General features: G+C 41.5%; 1 protein-coding gene across 3 annotated transcripts in view; it reads right to left on the bottom strand.

Annotated features, from left to right (window-relative positions):
• TEK (TEK receptor tyrosine kinase) overlaps positions 1-25,629 on the bottom strand; it is a 60,734-nt gene that overhangs the window by 9,990 nt on the left and 25,115 nt on the right. For 2 of the 3 annotated variants that reach the window (XM_020796186.3, XM_020796185.3), the window contains 10 exons: positions 22,767-22,901; positions 21,914-22,068; positions 17,853-18,006; positions 15,536-15,691; positions 12,573-12,707; positions 10,301-10,594; positions 8,345-8,644; positions 5,130-5,287; positions 3,359-3,569; positions 1,337-1,447 (listed from right to left, as the gene is read on the bottom strand). In XM_020796186.3, coding sequence (XP_020651845.3) covers positions 1,337-1,447; positions 3,359-3,569; positions 5,130-5,287; positions 8,345-8,644; positions 10,301-10,594; positions 12,573-12,707; positions 15,536-15,691; positions 17,853-18,006; positions 21,914-22,068; positions 22,767-22,901 — 1,809 coding nt within the window. The remainder of the gene's footprint in view (positions 1-1,336; positions 1,448-3,358; positions 3,570-5,129; positions 5,288-8,344; positions 8,645-10,300; positions 10,595-12,572; positions 12,708-15,535; positions 15,692-17,852; positions 18,007-21,913; positions 22,069-22,766; positions 22,902-25,629) is intronic. The other variant, XM_078384892.1, reaches the window with a different exon arrangement.

The following is a 25,629-nucleotide window of genomic DNA, read 5'->3' on the forward strand; positions in this document are numbered from 1 at the left end:
GCTGATCCAAATGAGGACTCCTGTGGGGAGGGCTTCCTGGAAACATTTAGCCGCCCCATGGCACATCAGCTCCCTTCCCCAACCCCCAGATGTCCATTCTGTGCCCTATAACTCCAGTTGTTGGGATCTTATGCAAATGCCCCTATCCCTTGATTACTTCTCCCTGCAATGTTTTTTAAGGTCTTGCTTTTATTGTGCAAAGATTACGAGGGGCGACCTCTTCCTATCTTTAGTCCTTTGATGGACCAAAGTGCAACAGCATTAATAATTCCATTGTCTTCTGTGTGCACGAGCCACTTATTACCACTTGGCCCACCTTATGACCCACCACTATTTTCTGATAAGATACTTAGGCTTCAGTGTACTTGTAGTGGGAGGAAGCTCTGTAACAGTGAGGCATTATCTGAGAATACTTCTGGTTACATTCACATTGTATGAACTTGACTCACAGATAGCAACATTAAGAAAGAACAACTGGGACCTTTCAGAGATAATAACAGGAGACAAGGCCATTTTTCTGGCACGTTGAGAGGACTGTGTAGAATTGAGACAGTGCAGATGTCAGAGCACCAGCATCCTGTGCCTCTCGGAGTTTCTGCCTAAGGACTGAAGAGACTACATTTGCACCACTTTTCAAAGGAGAACATCAAACACTCTCACTTTATTTCTAGGTGCAAATAAAAGTGTTGGCTCAAACTCACAAGTTTCTAAATGCTTCAGGGGCAGGATACGTGAAGGCCCACCATGTCTCATATGATTCTGTCCACTATCTATGTTCAAGACCAGAGCCTTGCCTCCCAGGGATGTTGGCAAGTCTTTGGGTCTCGATCCCAAGTCTGAATCCAAGTCTTTGGTCTCAAGCCCCAAGTCCTAGTCCCTATTAAAAGCAAGCTTTTTCCCCAGAAGAAAGGAAGGAGTAGGTGAGTTCTGAGTCTCAAGTCAAGTCCAAGTAATTAAAAACAAAAAACAAAGCAAAACAACAACAACAATACCACCACCACCACCACCACCACCACCAACAACAACAACAACAACAACAACAACAACAACAAACAACCCTGGTGCAACTTAAGTCTGACTTGGCAGCAAGTCCCACAACTTGAGTCCCCATCCTTCTCTGTTATAGAGTCGTCTTCAGTGACTTGTATTCAAATCTTTAGGAGAGGTGACAGAATTTATGTGGCATAAGCTTGTATTGTGAACATCAAACAGAAAAGGATAAGCATTTTCACATAGATGGTTTTTGTGCAATGGGGTGTTTTCATGCAGAAATATCAACCATTGCTATTCCTCAAATATATTTCAAAACAAATTCTACAAGAACAAAGCATCTTACCTCGGTGTTCACATGCTCCCAAAAGGTTTATGATATTCGAATGATGTCCAAGCTTACAAAGTACTTCCAGTTCTCCAGCAAAATCTCTGTGATCGTCCTTGGAAGCATATTCTGCAAGAAAAAGTTTTGGTGTTTTGTTTAATGCATTGATTTCTTCCATAATCAGTTAATCCAACAATATTTATAATGTACATTATGGCTGCAATCCTAAGGAAATGTGTGCTGTGTTGTATTAGTACAAATCTTTACTTCCTTGTTTTTATCACATTAGCTTCCCAGAGATCATCTGTTGTAGGGGAGATTTGAAATATTATAAATAGATACAAATAAAAATGCAGAAACCAGTCCTGCTGTGTCTAGTGAAGCTTATTTCTTATTTCCATTCAGGAAATTCTCATTTCTCGTTTCCATTCATTTCTCATAACCATTCAAGTTATGACATATGTACATTCACAGATTTCCCTGTTCTCCATGTTCTGTCTCACACACACCTTCAAGAATGCAGACACACACAAACACACACACACAGTAATGTATAAGCAAAATTTCTCTGGAAACATACCCATAAAATGACAGGGTTACAAGGGTTAATTCCATGGTAATTTCCCATGCAAATGGCCAAGTTCAGTTACTTTTGTGAGAATTGCCAGCCTGATTCTGTCATGTACCTATTCCCAAAGCAGAATTAGCTTGTTATTTTCAGATCAAAGGAATGTAAGAACCTTCTGTCCGGTGACCATGCTGGCTGAAGGTTCTGGGACTTGTGGCCCAGCATAAGTAGTTTCCAGGCTGTCTGTATGCCAGGTTGGACTATGGCTCCCATTTAGCTTAGTACTGTCTAGACAAAAAATGAGTCTCTACAAAAATCCATTTTGCTGCCTTCTTTTAAAAAAATGACTGGCTAAAACAAATCATTGTGGGTGTGGAATTTTGCTCTGTTTTGGTGAACTCTCTGTTCCTCTAAAAGCTGGCTATTATGTGCCTTACATGCCATCAAGTCAAAATCAACTTATAGCTGGACAGCTCAGTGGCTTAGTTATCTGGCTGCAGAAACAGAGGTTAGGAGTTCAATTGGCCAATGTGCCTTCTGGGAGAAGATCTGCTCTTTGTAGCCTTGGGCAAGCTGCAGAGTCCAAAGTATCCCCAGAAGAAGGGAATGGCAAACCACTTCTGAGTACTCTGAGTATCTACAAACTCTGGAAAGGGTTCGTGATAAGCCAGGATTGACTTGACAGTATGTAATTATGACAGTATGTAATTATTACTGAGTATGGCTTTCAAGGGGAGTGAGATATTTAAGGAGTGGTTTTACCAGTTCGACCTGGTGCCCCCACCATGATTTTACTTTCTAAACTATTTACACCACTAAGAGGTACAAGAGGACTTTTTCAGTTAAAAATAAAACCACACACAGCATTTTTGTAAGGAAAAATGGGGGTGGGTATCATGAGAGTGGCCCTCTGACGTGCAAGGATGGGCAAGTATGACCTCTGGAGGGTTCTCTCCCCTGTTTAAACTATCACTATTTCAAACAGAAGGCTTACCCAGCCCTTTTGAGAGATGACAAGGACTGAGGAGTTCCTATATGCAAAGAACGTGTTCTGCTGCTGAGACACTACCTGGATTTTCCCTATGCAGAAATCACAAATCAACATTGCAAATCACAGTGATGTTGTCTTTATGCTAGCAATAAAGCACACTTTTCGTTTAAAAAAAAACCTAAGCAAAAAACCCACAAAAAACCAGCTAGCTTATGCTGCATGTGTTTTCACATAATATAGTGATCTTCAGTAACACACATTTAAAAACATGGGGCCACTTCAAAAGGCAACAGTGATATAGTCTACAACATCTACAAACATCTATAGAGTAGTCTACAAACATCTCCTATAGATTTGGTGGTCAGAGGCAACTGTTCAGGAGTGTCCATGGACCAAGCAGAAAGGAGACCAAGCAGGGAGGCACCATCTCTGGGAAAGGAAGCAGCCACAGCTCTCCCTCACCTTCTCCTGATCAACTCACCCTTCATCCTTTTGATAGCTGCATCCATTCGCAACCCATCTTTCTTAATTCGTGCTTTAAGGACTTGGCCAAAGTTGCCCTCTCCAATCACATCTTGAAATTTAATGTCATTCCACTCCAGAACTGGGTAAATTGTGGGTTCTGGGCTGTTTTTGGCTTTCCGGCTCAGAGTAAGAGTCCCTGAATTGAAATGTACAGCTGGCTCATCTCTCTGGGTTGATGTTGTTTTTAAAGAGAAGCAATATTAATTAGATTGCACAAAAGATACAACAGGGAACAGGTTACTCTGAAAGTACCTAATCCCAATAAACAACTTCTCAAGAAATCTGCAAATGGCCTTTAATGATGCTAACAACAATAATAAAGTAATGATTTCATCCCAATTATGGGATGAAATCATTACTGGGAATTACCCACATTTCCTTTCCTTACAAATAGCCATAAAGAAACAGATGCTCTGGCCTGTGAATTATGCACAGGTGTTTCTGAGATTACTTAAACCTGAACTACAGTAACAAGCAAGTGAAAATTATCCAGTTATATCCTTTTACTTTTTTTTATACTTGCATTTTTGTAAAATGTTGCAGGTGTTTCATTAACTTCTGTGAAATCATATACAGTATACACAAATATCTCTTGAGAGATCTATATAAGACTAGAAGGATTTTGTCAAATTGTATGGGAAACTGCATTCTTTGCTTGTCTTCTTACCAACCAATGCATGTTCTCTAAGTGGGCAACCACATTGCCAGAACCTGTGGAAAACACTATGGGGGTGGACTGATTCTCTCTCTCTCTCTCTTTCCCTTCCCCCCAATTGATCACACAACACAATGAAAAATGTGTGCCCTCTCTTCAGTCTGTAGCTTTTCCTGTCCATTAGGACACTTTCTACTTTTTAAAATGTTGAATCCTTTTGGATTAGTTCAAGCATGTGCTTGCTGGAATTGATGCAGACAGGGAGGAGAATGTGTATGTGTGTGCACGCTCAAAACACCTCCCCATCTTCCCCCTCACCTTTGCCTCTTACCTGAAGGTGTGAGCTTGCACACAAACACACAGGGCAGGGCCAACACAGACTCTGCCCAGCAAAGCCTGTCCCCCAAGACTCTTCTTTGTTGTTTTTAAAGGCTTCTTCTCCTGGGAAACACCCCTGTTGCTTTATTTATTTATATTTTTAATAGGTTAATAAGGGTAAGTCCCATATTAGAAGCGGACAATCAAAACTGTAAAAAAACTGTCTCACTGTCAATTAATGCATTTCTTAGAACAGGACCGCTTGCAGGGCTGTAAGTAGAATTGCAAGCAGTTCTATTTAAGAGTGATCACTAGAGATACACATGCCAGCTCAACCAATGACCAAACAGGGGTTTGGCAGTTCAGTGCCCCGCCTCCTCTAGCAGGTGCCCAGTCAGAAGCAGCATCCCAGCTTCCCTGCCCTGCCTCCTCCAGGCACTGCCTCTGAGTGGGCGCCTCCTGGAGGGAGCAGGGCACTGAACTGTGGAATACCTGTTTGGACATTGGCCAAACCAGCATGAACCGCCAAACCGGTGTTTTATGTCCATCTCTAGTGGCCACTGAAATCGAGGATACCTGAATTCCCTGGTGCAACTTCACAGTGTGGGAACGTGCATTTTCTCTCTCTCTGCACTAAGAGAGCCACCTCCAATCCGAAACCCACAAAACATTTTGGACTGCAAGTCCCATAATCCAAGACATCTCATGGACTGATAGTTTGGGAAGTCTGCTTTAGGAAGGACCAAGGACTTACCACCACGTTTTGGAAGGCCTGAGCCATTCTCCGCTGGAAGTTTGCACGCTTCAGCTGGAGCATGATGAAAAAAGCCAGCAGTATGGTCAGGCAGGTCATCCCTGCTGAGCCCAGGATAGCAATCAGCAACATTCTGCTTCCTTTTGACTCATGTAGAACTGTGAGGAACACAGAAGATTTGGGAATCTTTTGCATCTTCTCTGGATGCAAAAGACCTTTCAGGTGAGCTTAGACTTTGCACATGGAACTACATCTATACAACCCCAGATTAATCTGATGTTCTGAGATATTTCAAATTAAATCCACCCCATCACTGAGAAGCCACTATAATATGGAGGAATGGTAGTGAGTAGAAGGTCAATTGTAGCTCCAACTGTCAAAAGCGAAATACATATTTTGGATATTGATGTTTCTATTTACAGTATTTGTTAAATTTTTATCATAGCCAACAGGCAAATGCTTGCAGGTTGGTTTATAATAACAGAAAACACCGCCTGGGAAACTTCTCTCTCTCTCTTTCTCTTTCTCTTTCTCTTTCTCTTTCTCTCTCTCTCTCTCTCTGTCTCTCTCTCTCTCTCTCTCTCTCTCTCTCTCTCACACACACACACACACACACACACACACACACACACACACACACACACACACAGTCTCTGCTAAAAAGCAGACACATTGTGTGCATGATTGTCAACTCCCCAAGTGACTCTTTGTGATCCAGCTTGCTTAGACACGGGGGAGGGGGAAGAGGTATGGGATATTCTTAAAAACAAACAAAACCCTGAAATGACATAGCACTTTATCTGTTTATCAGTCTAGTGAAATGGACTAGCTTTGTTAGCTTCATCTCTTTCTTAGCAAAGCTTTCACATCCTGTCACCAGGGCTGGGAAAAAGAGGAGAAACCAATACAAAGTTAGTAAACATGTTTACCAGTTTCATTTGGACCCTTGTGAGGCTTTCAGATCATGACTAGAAGACATGTTAGCAATGCAGCAGGTTTCTGAGGCAGCACTATGCCTGACAGACATTAAAAAGAAAAAAGAAAAATTGTTTGGAGGAGAGACTATAGGTGTTCACTTGGGAACTATTCCTAAATATAATGCCATTCTGCACCCTACTGGAGATGTCACCATAGATGCACCCTCAACTATAGCTCTGAATAGAATAGGTGATAACACAAGCCAATCAAGGCAAAAATGTGATGTTCACTGAAACAGGACAAAATAAACAACCTACTGACAGCTGAGCAAATGAATGCCAGTGAAAAAAAGTGGAGGCTTTTGTACGATGTGGGACAATTTGTCAATGTAGTTTTACTCCATGTTCTGATTTTTAAAGACCATCAAAAAATTTAAAACCAAACGATGTAGCCATTTTCAAGATCGTTGTGGTAAAAAGCCAGCAAGAGAACAGATAATGAAAGCAATGCATTAAAGGGCAAACTCCTGCAAGAAGAGGAAGGTCATAATGAAGAGGCCAGGTGGATCTTCTTAGGCTCAAAGCCTTAAGGAGATTACTCCACATTGTGGACTGTGGCAGTAACAAGAAGAGCCTCCAATGACTGTCATAACAATCAGGCCTGAGCATGTGGAAGAAGGTGCACCTTCAGGAGACTGATCGTAAGATGTTTTAGGTCATCGTCATTTGGTGTAGACATGTCATGATGAACTTCTTGTAACTTATATTCTCTTCTTTAAAGAAATGGTTCAAATAAATATTTTCAAATGGCAACAATAGTGGAAATTGCTTGCTTGATTTTGTATTCTTGTGTAAATAATGCATTTAATACTGCTACTACTGTGAGGGCTTGGAGAAACAGTTCATATGGTTTGGGAAGCAACCAAGAATTCCATTTATTACAGCACAGAAAACAAATGAGGAAGGAAAACAGAATGCCCTAGGTATTATTCTGTACTACTGTAACAGATGTATAATATCCACATTTTAAGAAATAATGGTAATGTACAGTAATTCAGTGAAACATGAGAACAAGAAACATTTGCAGTTCTTGTTGAACGTTTCCCATGGTTTCGCTTAAGATCATCTGGCTCTTGCTTAAGTCTACATGGCAGTCTTGCATTGGTGGCACATAACTAATTTTGCATGTTATCCAATGGGAAACCACTGAACAAGAATTAATCTGTTTTCATTGGCTTAAACAAAGATAAAGGCTTATTGGCCAAAATCCTATTGGTATTTGTGTAAAGTTTGTTACTTTGTTGTTTTATGTTACTTGTAAATCATGTAGAGTGGCCTTGGCTGCCAGATGGGTGGTATATCAATCAATCAATCAATCAATCAATCAATCAATCAAACAAACAAACAAACAAACAAACAAATAGACAACATGCTACAGTTAATTAGGGTTGACTGATAAGTTGCCAGGGTGCATCTCAGCTGGACCACCAGGCAGGTGACCTGACACACAACCAAGACAAACTCCAGCACCTTGTCAATTAGCTACAATTTGCAATAGCACAGACACCTTACATGAACACTGATAGGACCTTGACCATTATTTCTTAATTATACCAACCACCTCATCTTGACTGTCTTCTCATTCAAACTTTGTTTTACAACTACTATTTAGATAGTTTTCTCTGGCTGTGATTTTGTGCATTTTTATTTGGTCTGGCTCTGCCAATTTCAACGCCATGCAAATTTTTACCAAACTAAATGCCAAGCGTGAAAAATCATTTCCTATATTAAGCTCTAAATGTTCTATCTTTTGAGATGGGATCTTTTAACCTGAACTAATACCATACAATTTGATGTATTTAAAGAGTTTTGCTCCCCACCCCCATCTAGAGTAGCTTTTCAAGGGCAACGGAAGGAAAATGGTATCAGGTGGGGGAGTTGCATCCCACTCTTCTTCCAGTGAGAGTATCCATAAGAGTTCCAATCATGTGAAATTATTTGGGATAAAAGCCAGAAATCACACAGAATGAAGACGAATGAAGGGGATATTTGCCAAGTGAGCCAGATCAGCTGAATCAACACTGGTGATCCATCGGGTGCCAGATGTCACAGCCAGATCTCACTCACTGATGAAATTAAGAGCACATGTAAGAATAAAAAAACAGTCAAAATATATTGTGAACCCCTGTTATGCACACATAACCAGGCAGGAGTTCTACTGAAAATTATGGGGCTAATTTTCAGTTAAATGTGCATAGAGTTGATCTGTAAAGAATTCAGATATCAGCTGACACTAACCTTTAGATTCTGGAAGAGTCTTCATCTCATAAGAAGGGTTTGTGATACTTGTCCCTACATTGTTCTGAGCTCTTATTTGAACTGTATATTCGGTGTTTGGTTCAAGACCCTTGAGGTGGTACTGGGTAATAGTGGTGTTTTTGATTGTGACATCTATGTGGTTGTATTCAGTCTTTCCATATATTTTATAGCTGAGGATGATGGAGGAGATGGAATGTCCTTCAGCAGTGGACCAAGAAATGATAGCAGAGGAGTCTGTGATGTTCATAATCTTGATGTTATCAGGTGAAGGGGGGAACCCTACCAAATAAGCAGAAAGAAGAAGAGAAAATGTTCTATTTCCCATTAGTCCTTGCTCCACTTAAGAAAGGTTATACATTTTCATTTCAACCCTACAGTGAGTGCATTTTGAACAAGCTTAAAACTTAGCTACAATAAGTTATAGCAATCCTGCAGTCCAGTATGTGTCTACCCAGAAGTAATCCCCACTGAGTTCAATAGGAACTGCAACCACAAAAGCGTGCATAAGATTAAAATGGAATACTCACAAAATGGAGGCTCTGTGGATCAGTGATTACTATGTCTAAGAATATGGTAAGCAAATTGGATGGGATTGCACTCCTTCCGGCAGGATAGTCCTGGATTCATCACTGGGGGCCCACGTGGACTCCATGGTCTGAAGTCATTTGGGCCCACTTTGCTTCCTTTGCCATATACAATTCCTGAGCTGGAATAATCTCAATACAGGCGTTCAACCACTGGCAACGTGCCACTTAGATTACTGAAGTTTGTTGGTGGTGGGTTTGCCCTTCAGGCTGGCACAAAGGCTGCCAGTAGTGCAGGATGTAGCAGTTAGACTACTGGCAGGAACTCCACATAGAAGCCCCAGTGGAAGTAGTTTTAAGAGTATTACACTGGGTGCCGCCATGCTTTCAAGTCTGTGTTCAAGGTTTTTGTAATGATTTTCAAAGCTCTAAACAGCTTGGGACTTACAAATCTGGGGGGGGGGGGTACCTCTCCTCATCTTTACCTGCCTGATCATTAATATCTGCTGGGGCAGCTTTTCTGTATTCCATCAGCATAGTAATGGAGATATAGGAGAGGAATTTTTGGGTTGTGGTACCCTGGTTGTGGAGATTTGGGGAGGTAGAATCAATTATCTTTCTCCAGTTCTGTAGACAAAGAGATGCCAAGCACTCAGTAGCGAATTCCACTGCCTTTTGTCAATTTCTGCTTTGGGTGCTTCTTCTCCTGACCTGAGCTGCCTTTAGCCATTTTGTCAGCTGGGGCAACTGGCACCATGGCCCACCTACTCCACATCAAGGCACAGGTGTGGCAAGAAAAAAGAGGAAGAGAATGTGATGCTTTTCCCCAAAGAAAGAGGAAGGTAAAGGTTCATGTCCGACTCTAGGGTGCGGTGCTCATCCCCGTTTCCAAGCCAGCGTTTGTCCGAAGACAGTTTCCGTGGTCACGTGGCCAGCGCGACTAGACACGCAATGCCATTACCTTCCCACCATGGTAGTACCTATTTATCTACTCACATTTGTATATGCTTTCAAACTGCTTAAAATTTATTAAAAGGAAAATGAATAGGGCCGGGATGTGTTGCTGTTTGTTTTCATAATCCTATAGATTCACTCCTATATTCTGCCACCCTCCATATTTTGGCACTGTTGGGCAAAGCCACCACTGCCCTGCTGAAGTCTTAACCAAAGCAAATGCCATGTCAGGCAACAAGACCCTTCAGTCAGAGAATTCATTGGGTGTCTGGCATCACCTTGCCCCATAGAACTAGAGAAAGTAAATTGAATCAGATACCACATGAGGTGAAAATTGATACGCAACACCTCTCCAGTTGATTTTACCAGTTTACTGTCTCCATCTTGAGGCTCTACGTGCAGGTGTGTTTGCCTAGGAAGATTAGATTATACCATACAACGGACTCCATCAGCTTACGGTCACTGAAGGTCCATGCATAAAGATTGTCACTCCATTCTCCCTCAGATTTGCTGTTTACACGGACTCGGCACACATATTGGTGTCTAGGCTTTAAATTGTCCATGATCAGAGAAGACTGATTTCCAGGCAGTCGAATGACAATGGCGCTCTCTCCATCCATATCATGTACACTCTTCCTTTCTACTTCAATTTCGACATTGTCTTCCAAGTGTTGAGCCACTGGCTGCCACGACAAGTGCAGAGATGTGGGGCTTTTAGGAACAAGAGCGAGGCCTCTGGGTGGAGGGAGCCCTTAAAAGTTGTAAGAAGGAAGAGTATTGTCTTTGGAACTCGTGCGATCAAAAGAAAAAAAAAACCACCCCTCTTTAACATGCTTTATATCACACGCTCATACTGTACATGGTTAGGATGTTGTTTATGCTACAGATTGTACTCAAGAGACTGAGTACAATATGTACATGCTAAACTTCTTTCCCTCTCTTTATGCGCTCACTGAGATCCATTTCCATCAAAAGTCATTTTAGAAAAGTCTCTCCACACATTACATTACATAGCAGGGAGCAAACCCGGGCTAACAACGTAACACATGCATGATAGGGAGCTGCAACTGCATTTCTAATGACTAGCACACAATCATTTTGTGTGGTTGTTGTGGGTTTTTCGGGCTCTTTGGCCGTGTTCTGAAGGTTGTTCTTCCTAATGTTTTGCCAGTCTCTGTGGCCGGCATCTTCAGAGGACACTCTGTCCTCTGAAGATGCCGGCCACAGAGACTAGCGAAACGTTAGGAAGAACAACCTTCAGAACACGGCCAAGGAGCCCGAAAAACCCACAACAACCATTAGATCCCAGCCGTGAAAGCCTTCGCGAATACACAATCATTTCATTTTTGGATGTTCCGTGTGTAAAAGATCTTAGTGCACATCAGGGGTGCACTTGGGCTGTTTGATTTAATTCACCAACCTATTTAGTCCCAGTTGCCAGGATAGCTCCCAAATCCATGATAAAAAAAAGCCAAATCCAAAATCTATTGACAGCTTATGACTGTAGCAATCATCTGTATGACCCCTCGTGTAATCTAAACACATAATATCATTAGCAACTGCAGACAAAAGGGGAAGATTTATATCACTAAGGAAGCAATAAACATTTGCAATATTTTTCATTGGGGAACTTTTCTTAAGGACGCTTGTGGGACAGTGGATAAATTGCAGTACTGCAGTGAAGACTCTGCTCACGACCCAAGTTCAGTCCTAGGCTCAGGGGGCTGGCCGGTTCATGGAGGGTGAGGGCAATGTGTACCCTACATAATTACATTGTAAACCTCCCAGAGAGAGCTTTAAGTTCTATGGGATGGTATATAAGCAGCATGCTTTGCTTTTGCTTTAAAAAACAACAACTATAAGGATATAATGGGCATTCAGAAATGGTTTTTGTCCTTGGAGAAAAATTATCAACTATCTCAGCAACATTAGCAAAAAACCTGTTGTGCTTTGCACAAAAATGTAGTATACAATGGTTTCCCCCAAACAACAATAGAAACATGATGTAAGCAAGAAAGAAAGAAGAAAACCTAAGTAGCAAAACTAATTTACAGCCAATTCTCCAACTGAGTCAAAAGGAAAAGGAGGGAGGAGCAGGCAAGAAACATGCAAAATGTAAGCAAAAGCTTTATATCATAATAGAATGCCCTGGAATTGATAAAAAGGTTCCCCTTGACAATTTTTGTCCAGTCGTGTCCGACTCTAGGGGGTGGCGCTCATCCCGCTCTTCAAGCCATAGAGCCAGCGTTTTGTCCGAAGACAATCTTTCCGTGGTCACATGGCCAGTGTGATTTAGACACGGAACGCTGTTTACCTTCCCACCGAGGTGGTCCCTATTTATCTACTTGCATTTGCATGCTTTCGAACCGCTAGGTTGGCGGGAGCTGGGACAAGCGACGGGAACTCACTCCGTCGCGTGGATTCGATCTTACGACTGCTTGGTCTTCTGACCCTGCAGCACAGGCTTCTGCGGTTTAGCCCACAGCGCCACCACGTCCCTACCCTGGAATTGATAGTAAGGCCTAAACTCTACACAGTGGAATGGTGTTGATATATTATTTAATGGCTCCTATTTTCCAGCAATAATAAAGAAAAATGATCAGTTCTTTGTTTTGGGGAGGAATGTTCTTTTCCCATGGTAACAGCCACACTCCTGCAGAAAGCAGCCACACATTTGAAATATGAAGTGTGATATCTTCTTTATGAGAAAAACCCAAAGGTCTGCATACCAAGAGCAGCTGTAGAGAAACTGGCCTGTGGCCCAGGATGTCCTGCTCCCTGCTCTCCTCTGCGAGTCAGCCGGACACAGAGTGTGTATTCAGTTTTTGGTTCCAGATTGCTCAATTTCCAGATCTCTTCAGTTACTGAGTTTGAAAGAAAAACAACAACACAAGAACAGAACAACACAACAGAATTAGGTAAAGGTAAAGGTTTCCCTTGACATTTAGTCCAGTCGTGTCCGACTCTAGGGCGCGGTGCTCATCCCTGTTTCCAAGCCTTAGAGCCAGCATTTTGTCCGTAGACAGTTTCTGTGGTCAGGTGGCCAGAGCAACTAGACACGGAACACCATTACCTTCCCACCATGGTGGTGCCTATTTATCTACATGCATTTGCATGCTTTTGAACTGCTAGGTTGGCAGGATCTGGGACAAGCGATGGGAGCTCACTCTGCCACGTGGATTCGATCTTATGACTGCTGGTCTTTTGACCCTGCAGCACACAGGCTTCTGTGGTTTAACCCACAGCAGCACCACGTCCCTATACAACAGAATTACACATGACCAAATAATAAAAATTAAAATAAAGGAAGCATGATTGTGAGTATAGAAACATAAGCATTTTGTCCCTCTCTCATCTCTGATCAAGTATATTTTTCTCCTTTATGAAGCAAATTAAAAACTGTAACATCTGTTCAGCAGAGGCACCTGATAACATAGTAAACTGCACAAATGACAACTTTAATCCCAACTTCAATTCTCTAGAAAAAACATCTAGCCTGGACACTGCACAGCCATAGAATGAATAGATGGCACTTCCCTTGTACAAGCAGGGGTTCCCTGATATTTGTTTGTTTATTTTTGCCAATTTCCCCATTCAGCACATTTCCAGAGATGCCTCTGATCTTCAAGAGCATTTTTCAGGCCAATCAAGTGCTGTGGTGAGCAGGGTAGGTGGGCCATAAAAAGCACACTCCACAATTGGAGCTCCATTTGTGCTTCATATAAGCTAAGCCACTAGCTTGGTTCAAATGTAAAGGGAAACCAAAGAAATCAAAGACTTCTTTTTGTATGAGAACGAGCACTAATGATTAACTGCAGTTTAAACAAATCACAGTTCTCTGAGAGTAGACATCAGAGAACTGTGGATTTTGACCATTGCCTCTCAGATGAAAAAAATCATCTGCTGATTATGACAGAAAGAGCAGACAAGGGCAAAAACAGATGTTAATGACAGCATGATTGTTGTTGTGTGCCATCATGTTGCCTCCAACTTATAGCGACCCTATGAATGAGCAATCTCCAAAATGTCCTGTTCTTAACAGCCCTGCTCAGCTCTTGTAAACACAAGACTGTAGTTCTTTTGGGACATCAATCCACCTCATATTTGGTCTTCCTCTTTTCCTGCTCCCTTCAATCTTTCCTTGCATTATTGTCTTTTCTGAGAATCCTGCATCCTCATGATGTGCCCAAAATAAGACAGCCTCAATTTCAATATCTTTATCTCCAAATGCATCATAATAGAATGCCCTGGAATTGATAGTAAGGCCTAAACTCTACACAGTGGAGCGGTGTTTGATTTGCTCTTGGACCCACTTGTTCACCTTTTCGGTTGTCCAGGGCAGTGGTTCTTAACCTTTGTTACTCGGATGCTTTTGAACTGCAACTCCCAGAAACCCCAGTCAGGACAGCTGGTGGTGAAGGCTTCTGGGAGTTGCAGTCCAAAACTCCTGAATAACCCAAGGTTAAGAACCAGTGGTCCAGGGTAACAGCAAAGCTCTCTTCCAGCACCACAACTCAAATGAATCAATTTTTTTCCTGTCAGCTTTCTTAACTGTCCAGCTTTCACACTCATACATGCTGATTGGAAATACAGTACAAGACTCTGGATGATTTTGGACTTGGTATCCAGTGACACACCCATGATTAGAAAAGGAAAACCTTTTACTACTGGAATAATCTGCATGTCACTTCAGGAGCTTCTCTCCCCTCATATTAGCTTGCTTTGTTTGGCCTTCAGTATTTAAGCACTGGATTCCTTTGACCCCGAAAGACTGCCTCAGTCACCTTTCTCCAACATTAACAGGCTTTCATAATACGGGGTGAAAGCTTGTTTGTATTGGAGGCAATTTACTACCCAGGGCATCACTTACTGTAGTACCTTAAGCACCTTCCAGATGCAAATAAGAGGAGGAGATGGGGAACAGATGAGCCTAACACTCACTACAGATCATTCTTGTAGCTAGAAGCCATGGGTTTCTTTGACACCAGAACCATGTCAGAATTTCAAGGCCTTCTTGTTAATTTCCAGAGTCCACATCCTGATATGTAAGTTACTGTAACATGTACTGAACAAAACTAGTACAAGCTATCCTGTCATGAAGCTGTCCTCCTATTGTCACAGAAACTGTATCATATGAAAAAGACATTTGGCTTTTCCTGGGACATTCACACTTTCCATAATTTCCACTGAGTGCCCTAGCTGAAGCCAGGAACATGGGGATTTCCTGTCCAAATAAACGCTGGAAGTCATAACATGTCTGCATCGTTCTTACTCTTGTATGGATCAGGATTACCAATCAAGATGTTAATATGTTTAGAAAAAAATCTTGCATCTTCATTAAGGATCCTTATGAATCTCTCTGCCTTGAAAAAGAATACCAATTACTGTATTATTACTTTGGCAAGGAACGACTATGTATTACATGGAATGCTTATCATCAACCTGCCACCGTAAGGATTAGACCAGACCAAATGCTATTGGTATACCTGTACTTGCATGCCCCCTGCCAAATTTTGGGAATTGTACAGTGCTGAAGGGGTGAACTGTTAACAGTCCTTCTTCTCTATCACTACCCCGAAGCGACAATTTCCAGATTTCTTGGGGAAAGCAAAGGGCTAAAGTGCAGATGTTATGCATATCTGAAAGCACCACATATTTTGTGATCAGGACTTCAAGGGGCCATGACCTGTACCTTCCACTGATGTCCACTGCAATTTGGCACTTCTGTAGAGAAGCTGGGTTGATACAATTGGTCCATCCCCAGAATATGGCTCAGCGTTTGTCTTAATGATGAGAAAATTATGTCCTCTCTCTACCAAGGCTGGAGCTTTTTCAGGCAATGGGAGAACTGGTCAGGAAGAGGAAAAATAGCAACATAATTATATGAATGTTATTCACAGAACAAAAAGTTTAGTAATGAAGTATTCTGTCTCTATCAGATAAGAATGCCAGAGCAAAGGAATTGTTAGGGATAAATTCATTCATTGTATTTGACTCACTGCTCTGCCTCTAGAGGTGGGTTCACAGAATGGGTTTGTCCCAAATGCTGCTTTACTACGTTTTCCTCTAGGATGGAAAGGAGACATTTCTGCTTATTGTACCTTACAATGTACACAGTTTCTACCACAATGATTAATGGTTCCAGAAACAGAGAGGGTGGTAGACGGTTTCAAATATGGGGTCCCATGGTGCATTTCAGATTGTGCTCCATTTAATCCTGTAAATAATACCACTGTTGTTGAAGAAACCACCTGGGCTCATGGGCCTCAACATATACAACTCCCCCTGAAATATATATATATAACTTCATGCAATTAGCTGAAAAGAAACACATCCATGCAGATCCTTGGGAGTACTTTCTGCTTCCACTGCCCCATCTTCAGCAAATAAACTAGATGTCTTCTCATGCTTATGCAAAGTGTTTATAGATTACTGAACTTTTCATCATGAATGTACTGACAAGAGTGAACAAGGGGCTCATTTTTCTTTCCCCTCGCACTGGGAAACTCATGAGATATCAAAAGTACCCCAGGGAGTTTTAAGATGACTTCTTCCTTCTCACTGAGATCTTTTCTTACTCCCTTCACATAGTCTTCACATACTCCTCCTTGTACGTCCCATACTGCCCATGGTGTGGTGCGTCAGACCATTTCCTCTACACTGAGATAAACCAATGACATCAGCTGAAGGGACTTGCTGACAGCCTGACAACAGTCCTCCCAAGCTGAGTCCACTCATTTACTCTGGAAGCCTTCGGCCGTGATGTTAGCTTCTAGCTCACGTTGCATGCCCTTGGCATCTGCCTGGACTCCATTTCCAGAAACTTCCCCACCCCAGCCACCTTCTGTCATACAGACTCAAAAGGCCTTTAATATCTATGACAGTTTATAGTTTTCACTTTCACATGCAACTGAGTCCAGTCCTTCCACAGCCCTTGGTTCCTATGGCTAGTGAAATTATTTGCAGAGGCCATTAATTCTGATCACTGTCATTAGTTTCTGAAAACAAGACTGGTTGACAAGACTGGATTTCTGCATATTCTCTTGTGAGCTCTAATGAAAAAGAGTTGTTTGGGTTTAAAGGGATTCTTTCCCACATCCTTTTTTGAAAAGGCGTTTCAGGTTCTTGATTTAAATAAAAGGTTGAACGTTACCTCTGTTTCATAAGCCTCACTTATCCTGCTTCTATGTTAAAGGGGACAGGACTGGGAAAAAATCCCTCTACAGAAAATGTTGTTTGTTACTTGTAGTCCTTGTTTGCCATTTTTGATATTCCCAACTGCAACCCAGAGAAAATTAGGTATGCCTAAATCCTTCTGAAATCAATCAGATGTAAACAGTCTACTTTATATTCTGCCTGTCCTCCAGTGAGATTACAGCTGCATATATGATTGCCTTTTCCTCACTTGTGTTCTTACAGCAATACTGTGTGTTAGTTCAGGCTGAGAGATTGTGACTGGTGATCCAGTGAATTTTATGACCAAGCAAGTGTTTGAACCCAGATCTCCTGAGTCATAGACCCACCACTCTAACCCCACCACTCCAGCTCTCACAAAAGCAAACAGGTGCTTTTTTTCCTCATCCACATAACCTTCATTTAGCGTGCTGTGCTTTATGATTGGTCACTGGCAGATAGACTTGCAGATTAAGATATGGAACAGGTATCTCTGAAGTGATTCCATTAGAGAAGGGGAGTGGGTAAAGGTAAAGGTAAAGGTTCCCCTTGACAATTTTTGTCCAGTCGTGTTCGACTCTAGGGGGCGGTGCTCATCCCCGTTTCCAAGCCCTAGAGCCAGCGTTTTGTCCAAAGACAATCTTCCGTGGTCACATGGCCAGTGTGACTTAGACACGGAACGCTGTTACCTTCCCACCGAGGTGGTCCCTATTTATCTACTCACATTTGCGTGCTTTTGAACCGCTAGGCTGGCGGGAGAAAGGGAGCGGGTACATTCCCATATTTAATTTAAACCTAAGTGTTCCGAAGCCTGGTGGCAAATCATTTTCCGTTACCTTTAACTGTGACTTGTAGAGGTTTTTCTGTCATCCCTGCTATCGTTTCAACAACATAGACCCACATTCCAGAATCAGAAGGTTGGGCATTTTCAACCTGAAATGTAGCTTCTGTAGCATCTGACTGATTCCTTCTGTTGGCCACTGTGACAGGCTGAAACAGCAAGCAATACAAAATAACCTTAGAATCAGAAGTTTAAAAACCACCAACAACCTTCATTTTTTGCCTTTTTAAAAGTATTGGATATTTTGAGCTAATAAATTCAGATGTAATGGGGAAAATATCACAAAGATTCTGTAGCAGTTTTGTAGCAGTTTAGCCCAGAACTGCCCTGGAACTCATCATATGGAAGAGTGGTAAGGAAAACGATATATTCACCTTACTATCCCCATCAGCTGAGACAGAAAAGTTGTTAGAAAAGGGGGAAAGCTTAATTGTTAGTAAGCTTAAAAATCTAATCCGATTAAGTTTAAATTGGAACAGGCAAATTTTCAACAGTTAGGTAGATGCTAAACAGCTGGGTGCTAAATTACTAGAATAAACTTTTCTGAGGAAAAAAAAAGCAGAAAAATCCCATCCATCATTTTGTTCCCCTCTCCATCCCTGTTTTCAACTTTGGAAAGAAGAAAGCAGTTTCACAGATTTTTTAAAAACCCATTTCCTCAAACACTGCAACACTTTAAAGGCTAACCATTTTATTACATTTTAAGGACCAAAGTCCACTTCCTCATATACAGGAATGTAAATAAATGTCTTGTATATCTATACATATCCCCATTATCATGTGAGGGTACAGTCACAGACAAAGGGAGACAGTAGTTTTATAACCACAGGAAGTTGAGTCATTAATGCATGTGTTACTGGACTGGAACCTCTATATGTAACCACTTTCTGCTGTCTCTGTTTTCAGTCTCCCTTTAAACTTATTTTCCCTTCCTTTACTATAGCCACACTGAGATCCATAACAGAGTGTATTGAGCAGTAGAAGCATTCTGAAACTGATTTCCCTGTGTTGGTATTGTGTTGACAATGCCAGACTGGTGTCCATTAAATTTTGTCCTGCTGTTTCCACTGTCAGACTCTGAAACATCTCTTAGCTTACAGCCAAGTCCACCTGGCCCATTTGCTAGCCAGGCCCTGTTAATTGAAGGAATTAGCAGTTTTGATAGTCCCACTGCTGTTTTAACAAAGCATTGCCACTTTCTTTATTACCTGTATTCTCACCTGATCATGCAGACATATATAAATACTGTATGCAGAGCATTTATGTGCACTCCTGCATCTGAGGAAGTGGATTTTTATCCATGAAGGCTCACACTGAAAATGTTGTATTATATATTTTTTCCTCCTAGTATTTTTTCTGTAAACATTTTTCTTTATTAGTGAAGTTATGTGTGGAAGAAGGGAGGCTGTGAATAGAAGTCATTTAAACTGCAATTCTTCACTCACAGATATGGGAGTAAACTTCACTTGATATACTAGGATTTGCTTTTGAGTAAACATGCATAAAATTGCACAGTTAGACTTTTTTTCACCACATAAACTGTCAGATAAATTACAGTACAATTCCCTCTCTCCCTCACTAAGTGTTGTTGTTGTTATGTGTTTCTGGCTTACGGCAACCCTATGAATTAATGACCTCTGCGCAAGTTCCTATTCTTAACAGCTTTGCTCAGGTCTTGCAAACCAAGTAATCACAATTCATAAGGCTGCAATGGTATATCCATTTGCCACACTGAATTTAGCGGAACATACTTCTGTGGATTGTACTCTCAGTGATTTTAATCCTCATTTCATCCATGATAATGTAGTTTTTCAAGTGAGGGAACCTTCTGTTCCTTATGAATCATCCAGATTTAAGTGCACCAGTTGTTAAGGATGCATCTGCACATATCCTGTTCCCAAACAGGAGAAAAGAAACATTTCCACAGAAAAGAGACCAAAATGCCTCATGACACAATGTTAAAGTCAAGCCTCTCCTTCTATCCTGACAAGATTCAGGTAACTGGTGCAAGACTGACTCAGCCTTTCATGTTTCTGAAGTAAACTAAATGAGTACCCAGCTTCCTGGGGAGCAAAATATTCCTTGCAACATTATGTTGTAAACCACCCAGATAGCACTCTAGCATTATATATATAAGTATACAACAAATCTCACACAGCCCCACAAGCTGTAGGATAAAGCCAGCAAGAACAGGAGAAATAGTAGAAAGAGATTTGCTGCATAGGGAGATGGCTGGAGCTGTTGTACTAGAACGTGTGAATTAAAAGGGAGGAATCCACCAGCACCTCAGAAGTTAGCTACATGGGAGCTGATCCCAAGCTGTAGCCCCCTGCTAGAACAGTTTGTGCCACTTTTTAAAAAGGTAACTACACAACGTTCTCCTTAGGGCATTCGAGCCTTCCCCTTGTGGGGACCAATTTGTCCCAGAGCAGTCTAGGGTTAGAGCTTACTGTTTATTTGGAATAATTAGGATCAATCCAAATAAACACAGCTTTCTAGCCATGTGATCACCAAGTACGCTACAGTGTGGGGTGGGGTGGGGGGTGTTGTAGAGGTCGATGAGGTCTGGCTGTGACTGCAGATGGTACCTTCTGTCCTGAGGTGAAAAAAGACATTTTTGTCTTATTTTTAAAAAAAACATTTTCCCATTATTGCATTGCATCACATAAGTGCTATCGGTAAAGTTACCCCTAGTCCAGTCGTGTCCGACTCTAGAGCGTGGTGCTCATCCCCGTTTCCAAGCTGTAGAGCCAGCGTTTTGTCCAAAGACAGTTTCCATAGTCACATGGCCAGCGCAACTAGACACGGAATGCCGTTACCTTCCCACTGAGGTGGTACCTATTTATCTACTCGCATTTACATGCTTTCAAACTGCTAGGTTGGCAGGAGCTGGGACAAGCAACAGGAGCTCACTCCGTCATGTGGATTCAATCTTACAATGGCTGGTCTTCTGACCTTGCAGCACAGAGGCTTCTGCGGTTTAACCCACAGTACCACCACGTCCCACCTTAAGTGCTATATCACTTACCAAAAAATATTTTTAAGAAAGAGAGAGAGAGAGAAAAGGAGAAACATGGGGCCGAAACACTCCAAACATCCCTTGTGTGCATAGAAACCCAGCATTAAGACTAGCATGTGAGAAAACTGAAGCAAGCTATTTCTCTCCCAGCCGACAGCTGTTACAAAAGAGAAGGTAGGAAGTGGGAGCAAGAGAGAAAAGGCACATTGTGACCAAATAGACCCAAACAGACAGGGATCTAACACCAACATGTGGTGGACAAGATTGCAATTAAAGGGTCGGCAGGAGTAATTTCTACAGTACGTGAATAGAAGGTGCAATCTAATCAAGCCCCACTATTCCAAAGTGTTCCAAAGTGATCCAGACTGGATCACTCCCTGTCACTGTACCGTCAGACACACTTCCTGGAGGGTCCCATTTCCCTTCCTTGGGCTGCACCCATGGACCCAGACTGGCCCACCTTGATCCCGTGGGAAATCCTCAATTAGTTATTCTAACTCACAGAGTGGTTTTCTCTCCTCACATAGATCAAAGCTGAGCCCAGACATGGAGCACTTGTTACTTCTTTCTTCCCCTTGCCTTTGGGAGGCGAACAGTGACAGAGAGAGAAGGGAGGCAGCCTGCCTGCAGCTTTTAATTCTCAACCCCACTGCTTTCACCAGAGGGAGGAGATGGGGCAAGATGGGGCAGGGCGGAAAGGGGGTAGCGACTGCAGCAGGGAAGCTTTCACCACAAATGCTTCTTCTCAGGACACTTTTCAGTATGATAAGGTAATAGAAATGGAGATAAGCTGAATTCTCAAGTTAAATTTAAGAAATAACATGAAAGTTGCAGCATATTTCTAACTGGTAATGCACACTTTAAATTTAAATAACATTTAAACTGAGTCCTCCCCCCCACCTTCACTCATCAAAAAGACTAAATCAGTTGGCCAAGTCAGTTTATTTCTGTCTCAGTTTATTTTTAAATGTTACTGTGGATCTCTGTCCATTAGAATAACCTCTCCCCAGAAAAGAATGAACTGATTAATACATTACCTTGAGAACAGTTCCATCTTTCTTTATGAGTTTGATTTCTTCTTGTGTAGGAAGTGGTTTGCCAGTAACTATGCAGCTAGATTTAAAAACGGAGCCATGGTTGAGTTCGACTGCATCAGGCAAGTTTTCTATCCTTGGTGATTCATCAGCTGTTCCTGTGTGTATAAGCAAGGATTTATAGCATGCTGGTGTGTGTGTGTGTGTGTGTGTGTGTGTCTTTTAGTGACCCTAATGGGGCTTCCAAGGTAAGTGAGATATGTAAGGAGTAGTTTTACCAGTTCCACTCCCCCAGTGGCTGAGCAGGGATTCAAACCCTGGTATTCAGAGTTCTAGTCTGTCACTCTATCCACTATACCACACTAGGAATATATAGAATGCTAGCTACCCTTTTCTGTCCCACCATGGATAAAAGAAAGTTCGCATAGCGTTCCTAGGTCTTGAAGTATACCACAATCATGTGTGTAACCATAAATCCTAGAAAGAGGAATGAACAAATATGTCAAGTTCATTTGCACTAAGTTTGTCATTTCCCCACTGCTGTGTTTGCTGCATTTAAAAAATGTTTGGAAATGTATATGCATCATTGTGTATATTTTCCAGGTGTTATGTACTGCCGTATGCATATCTGGTGTATGCTTCCCCCCCTTCCCCCCATGGATTGTTTCTGTATGCTTCTCTTGCAGGCTGCATATCAAGCTTTGGGAAAGTGCAAATCTTATGTATTCTGGATAGTGCTCACATTCACAAAGGTTGAGGTTGGAACAAGTCTCCACAAAGGAGACATCAGTTTCTGGAACAAGACTGGCGGAAACAGGAAGACATTTGTGGCACTACAGGGTTACCTTTGCTTTACCTTCTTTTTCACAATGCAGACCGTGCCACCCCGACTGGCAGAGGCAGCCCTTAAAGCTGTTGCAGGTTCCCCGGTTATTGCAGTTGTTGGTACACTTCAGTTTACAATCTGGCCCATAAGAGCCTGGCTCACAAGCTGCAAATAGTCAACAAATCAGTCATCAGATAAGAATGGAGAAGAATGTAACACCTTTATTAGACCATTAAAAAAATTTCAAACAATTAATGCAACCTTTTGTGGATTAAAAATCCCTTCATCAGGCATGGACCAATTATTTGTGAGTAGTACAGAAAATTATAAATGAATGCCCCAAAAATTCATGACAGAAGTTGCCCAGGCATTATCCACTTAAAGTAAGTTTAAAGCTGGCTACAGGCAGGCTGTGTTGTGGATGTGGTGTAATGCTTCACCCCAGTAACAAGTATTCAGATAAGTTTTATACACACAGACACACACATTCGCACACCTCAAAATGTGTATATGTGTACTTGTATGTTTAAATGTGTTTGCTAGGACAGAAATGTTGTTATTTGCATAGCATATACTATCCCATCTTGATTAAATTATTATTGTAGATTTTAATTGTTGTTTTTAAATCTATTTTTTAACATAATATATTGTGAGCCGCCCTGAGTAGACTTTTGTCTAGAAGGGCAGGATAAAAATCCAATAAAAAATTAAAAATAAATAAACATGGTTCATTTCTGACCAATCAGAATGTATCTGGAGTCAGCCAGGCTGCTATATAAGGCAGGTGTTGGTCAGAAGTCTGTTAGTCACGGGCTGAAGATATGTACCTCAGATGGAACTAAACATGTAATAGATAGGGCTAACAAGGTCTAATAAGGGACAGAGCCAATATGAAATGATGACAGGGACTAGTGTGATCTATAGGATCAATTAGGGCTTATGAATGTAATGGTGTAATGATAAGAAAGCTAGGTACTGTATTCACCAGAGAAAATATGTCTGTCATACCAAATGTCTAAGCTCTATGAGTAATGCTATATTTTACACATTTTTATAAACAGTAAAAGTTATTTAATGTTTTTAACCAAAAGCACAAGTGATTGTTTAATATCATTTGTGGGTACACAACAGTGGGTTTTTTTATCTATATACTTCAAGCTGCTGTGTGCATACTCAGCAAAAGTATAGGTTATATATTATGTATTATAACAAAAAGCCAATAATAAGAAAAATCCTTTTGAAAGATATTAACTGAGTGATGATACCATATGAGAGTAAACCAAAGTTTATCTGTTTCCAGTAGTTCATCTGATTTCTTTCCCACCTCTGTACTTTCATCATTTCACAGCATATCACAAATCCAGTCCAAGAAAAAGTACTGTTTAGCTATACAGTACTTGAATACAGAATGTTGTTAACATTTTTTATTCTGCAGATGAAGAGGCAAGTTAGAAAGATGGAGTTTAGAAAAGTTATTTCTGGACTATAATTCCCAGAATTCATCAGCCAGAATAATGTTGTCTGGGGGACTCTATGACTGCTAGCTCCAAAACAGCTTTTCTCTAACAGATATTATGCTCTTTTAGTTTGATACCTGCAGCTATGAGTTATGAAAACTGTATCAATAGGCACAGGAGGGAAAACGTTTAAATAAATGCTCATGTTAGGAAAAGTGCATAAATAAAATGTGCAGGTTAGAAAAACATGGAAACCAATGGCATACAAATTTCCACAGGAGAAAAAACAATGCAGTCTCACAATGTGTTATAAGAGGAGGACAGAAACGCTGGTGGAATCTGGACAAATGCAATAAAATTGCGACTAGAGATGGGCATGAAACACCAGTTCAGTTGTTTGTGCCAGTTCATTTCTTGGCTGAACTTCAAGTTCAGCACTTCAAAGCCCCGCCTCCTCCGGCAGGCGCATTAGAGTAGTCAATGTGTAGCAAAGAAACTTTAAAGGAAGATTAGAAGGAGGGACTGCTGATTTACAGTACATCAGGAAATTCCCATCTATGATCAGAGGTTTGAACTGGGGCAGCCATTTCTTATCACACCACATAAAGAAAAGGTGGGGATACCTTTGAGATTGATGTGGAAGCTTCAGATGGTGCAGAATGCAGCAGCCAGACTACATACTGGAATGAGAAAATACCAGCATATCTCTCCCATTCTGGCTGCCTTGCATTGGCTGCCCTTCGTTTCCGCATTGATTTAAGAGTGTTAATGATTACATACAAAGCCCTAAATGGTTTAGGACCTTGATACTTACCAGAACGCCTTCTCCCACCTAGATCTACTCGAGTCACCGGCTATAGCCAGGAAAGATGGCTGAGGGGGCTAACACTGAGAGAGGTCGAAAAGAAAGAACAAGAAATCGGGCCTTCTCGGCAGTGGCCCCGCGACTCTGGAACAGCTTGCCATAAGAGATCTGCCTGGCACCCTCGCTGGGTGTCTTTAAGAGCCAATTAAAGATTTGGCTCTTTAGGCAGGCCTTCCCTCCTACCAATACTTGACTTTTACTTTCTGCTTCGCCTTTTGCTTACTTTTCCATCTTGAGTAACATTAATATTGTTGATTTAAATTATTGTTTTAACTGTTTTTATGTATGATTTTGATGTGAGCTGCCCTGAGTAGACGCAGTCTAGAAGGGTGGGACAAAAATCTAATAATAAATAAATAAAATAAATAATTTTTTTAAAAAGCAAAGTGTACTACTTATATACCGCCCCCTAGTGCTTCAAGCACTCTTAGGGTAGTTTACAAGTTAATTATGCAGGCTGCACATTCCCCCCCCCCCCAAGCAAGCTGGGTACTCATTTTACTGACCTTGGAAGGATAGAAGGCTGAGTCAACCATGAGCGGCTACCTGGGATTGAACCCCAGGTCGTAAG

The sequence above is a fragment of the Pogona vitticeps genome, chromosome 2 (assembly GCF_051106095.1).
Source record: "Pogona vitticeps strain Pit_001003342236 chromosome 2, PviZW2.1, whole genome shotgun sequence".
Classification (NCBI taxonomy): domain Eukaryota; kingdom Metazoa; phylum Chordata; class Lepidosauria; order Squamata; family Agamidae; genus Pogona; species Pogona vitticeps.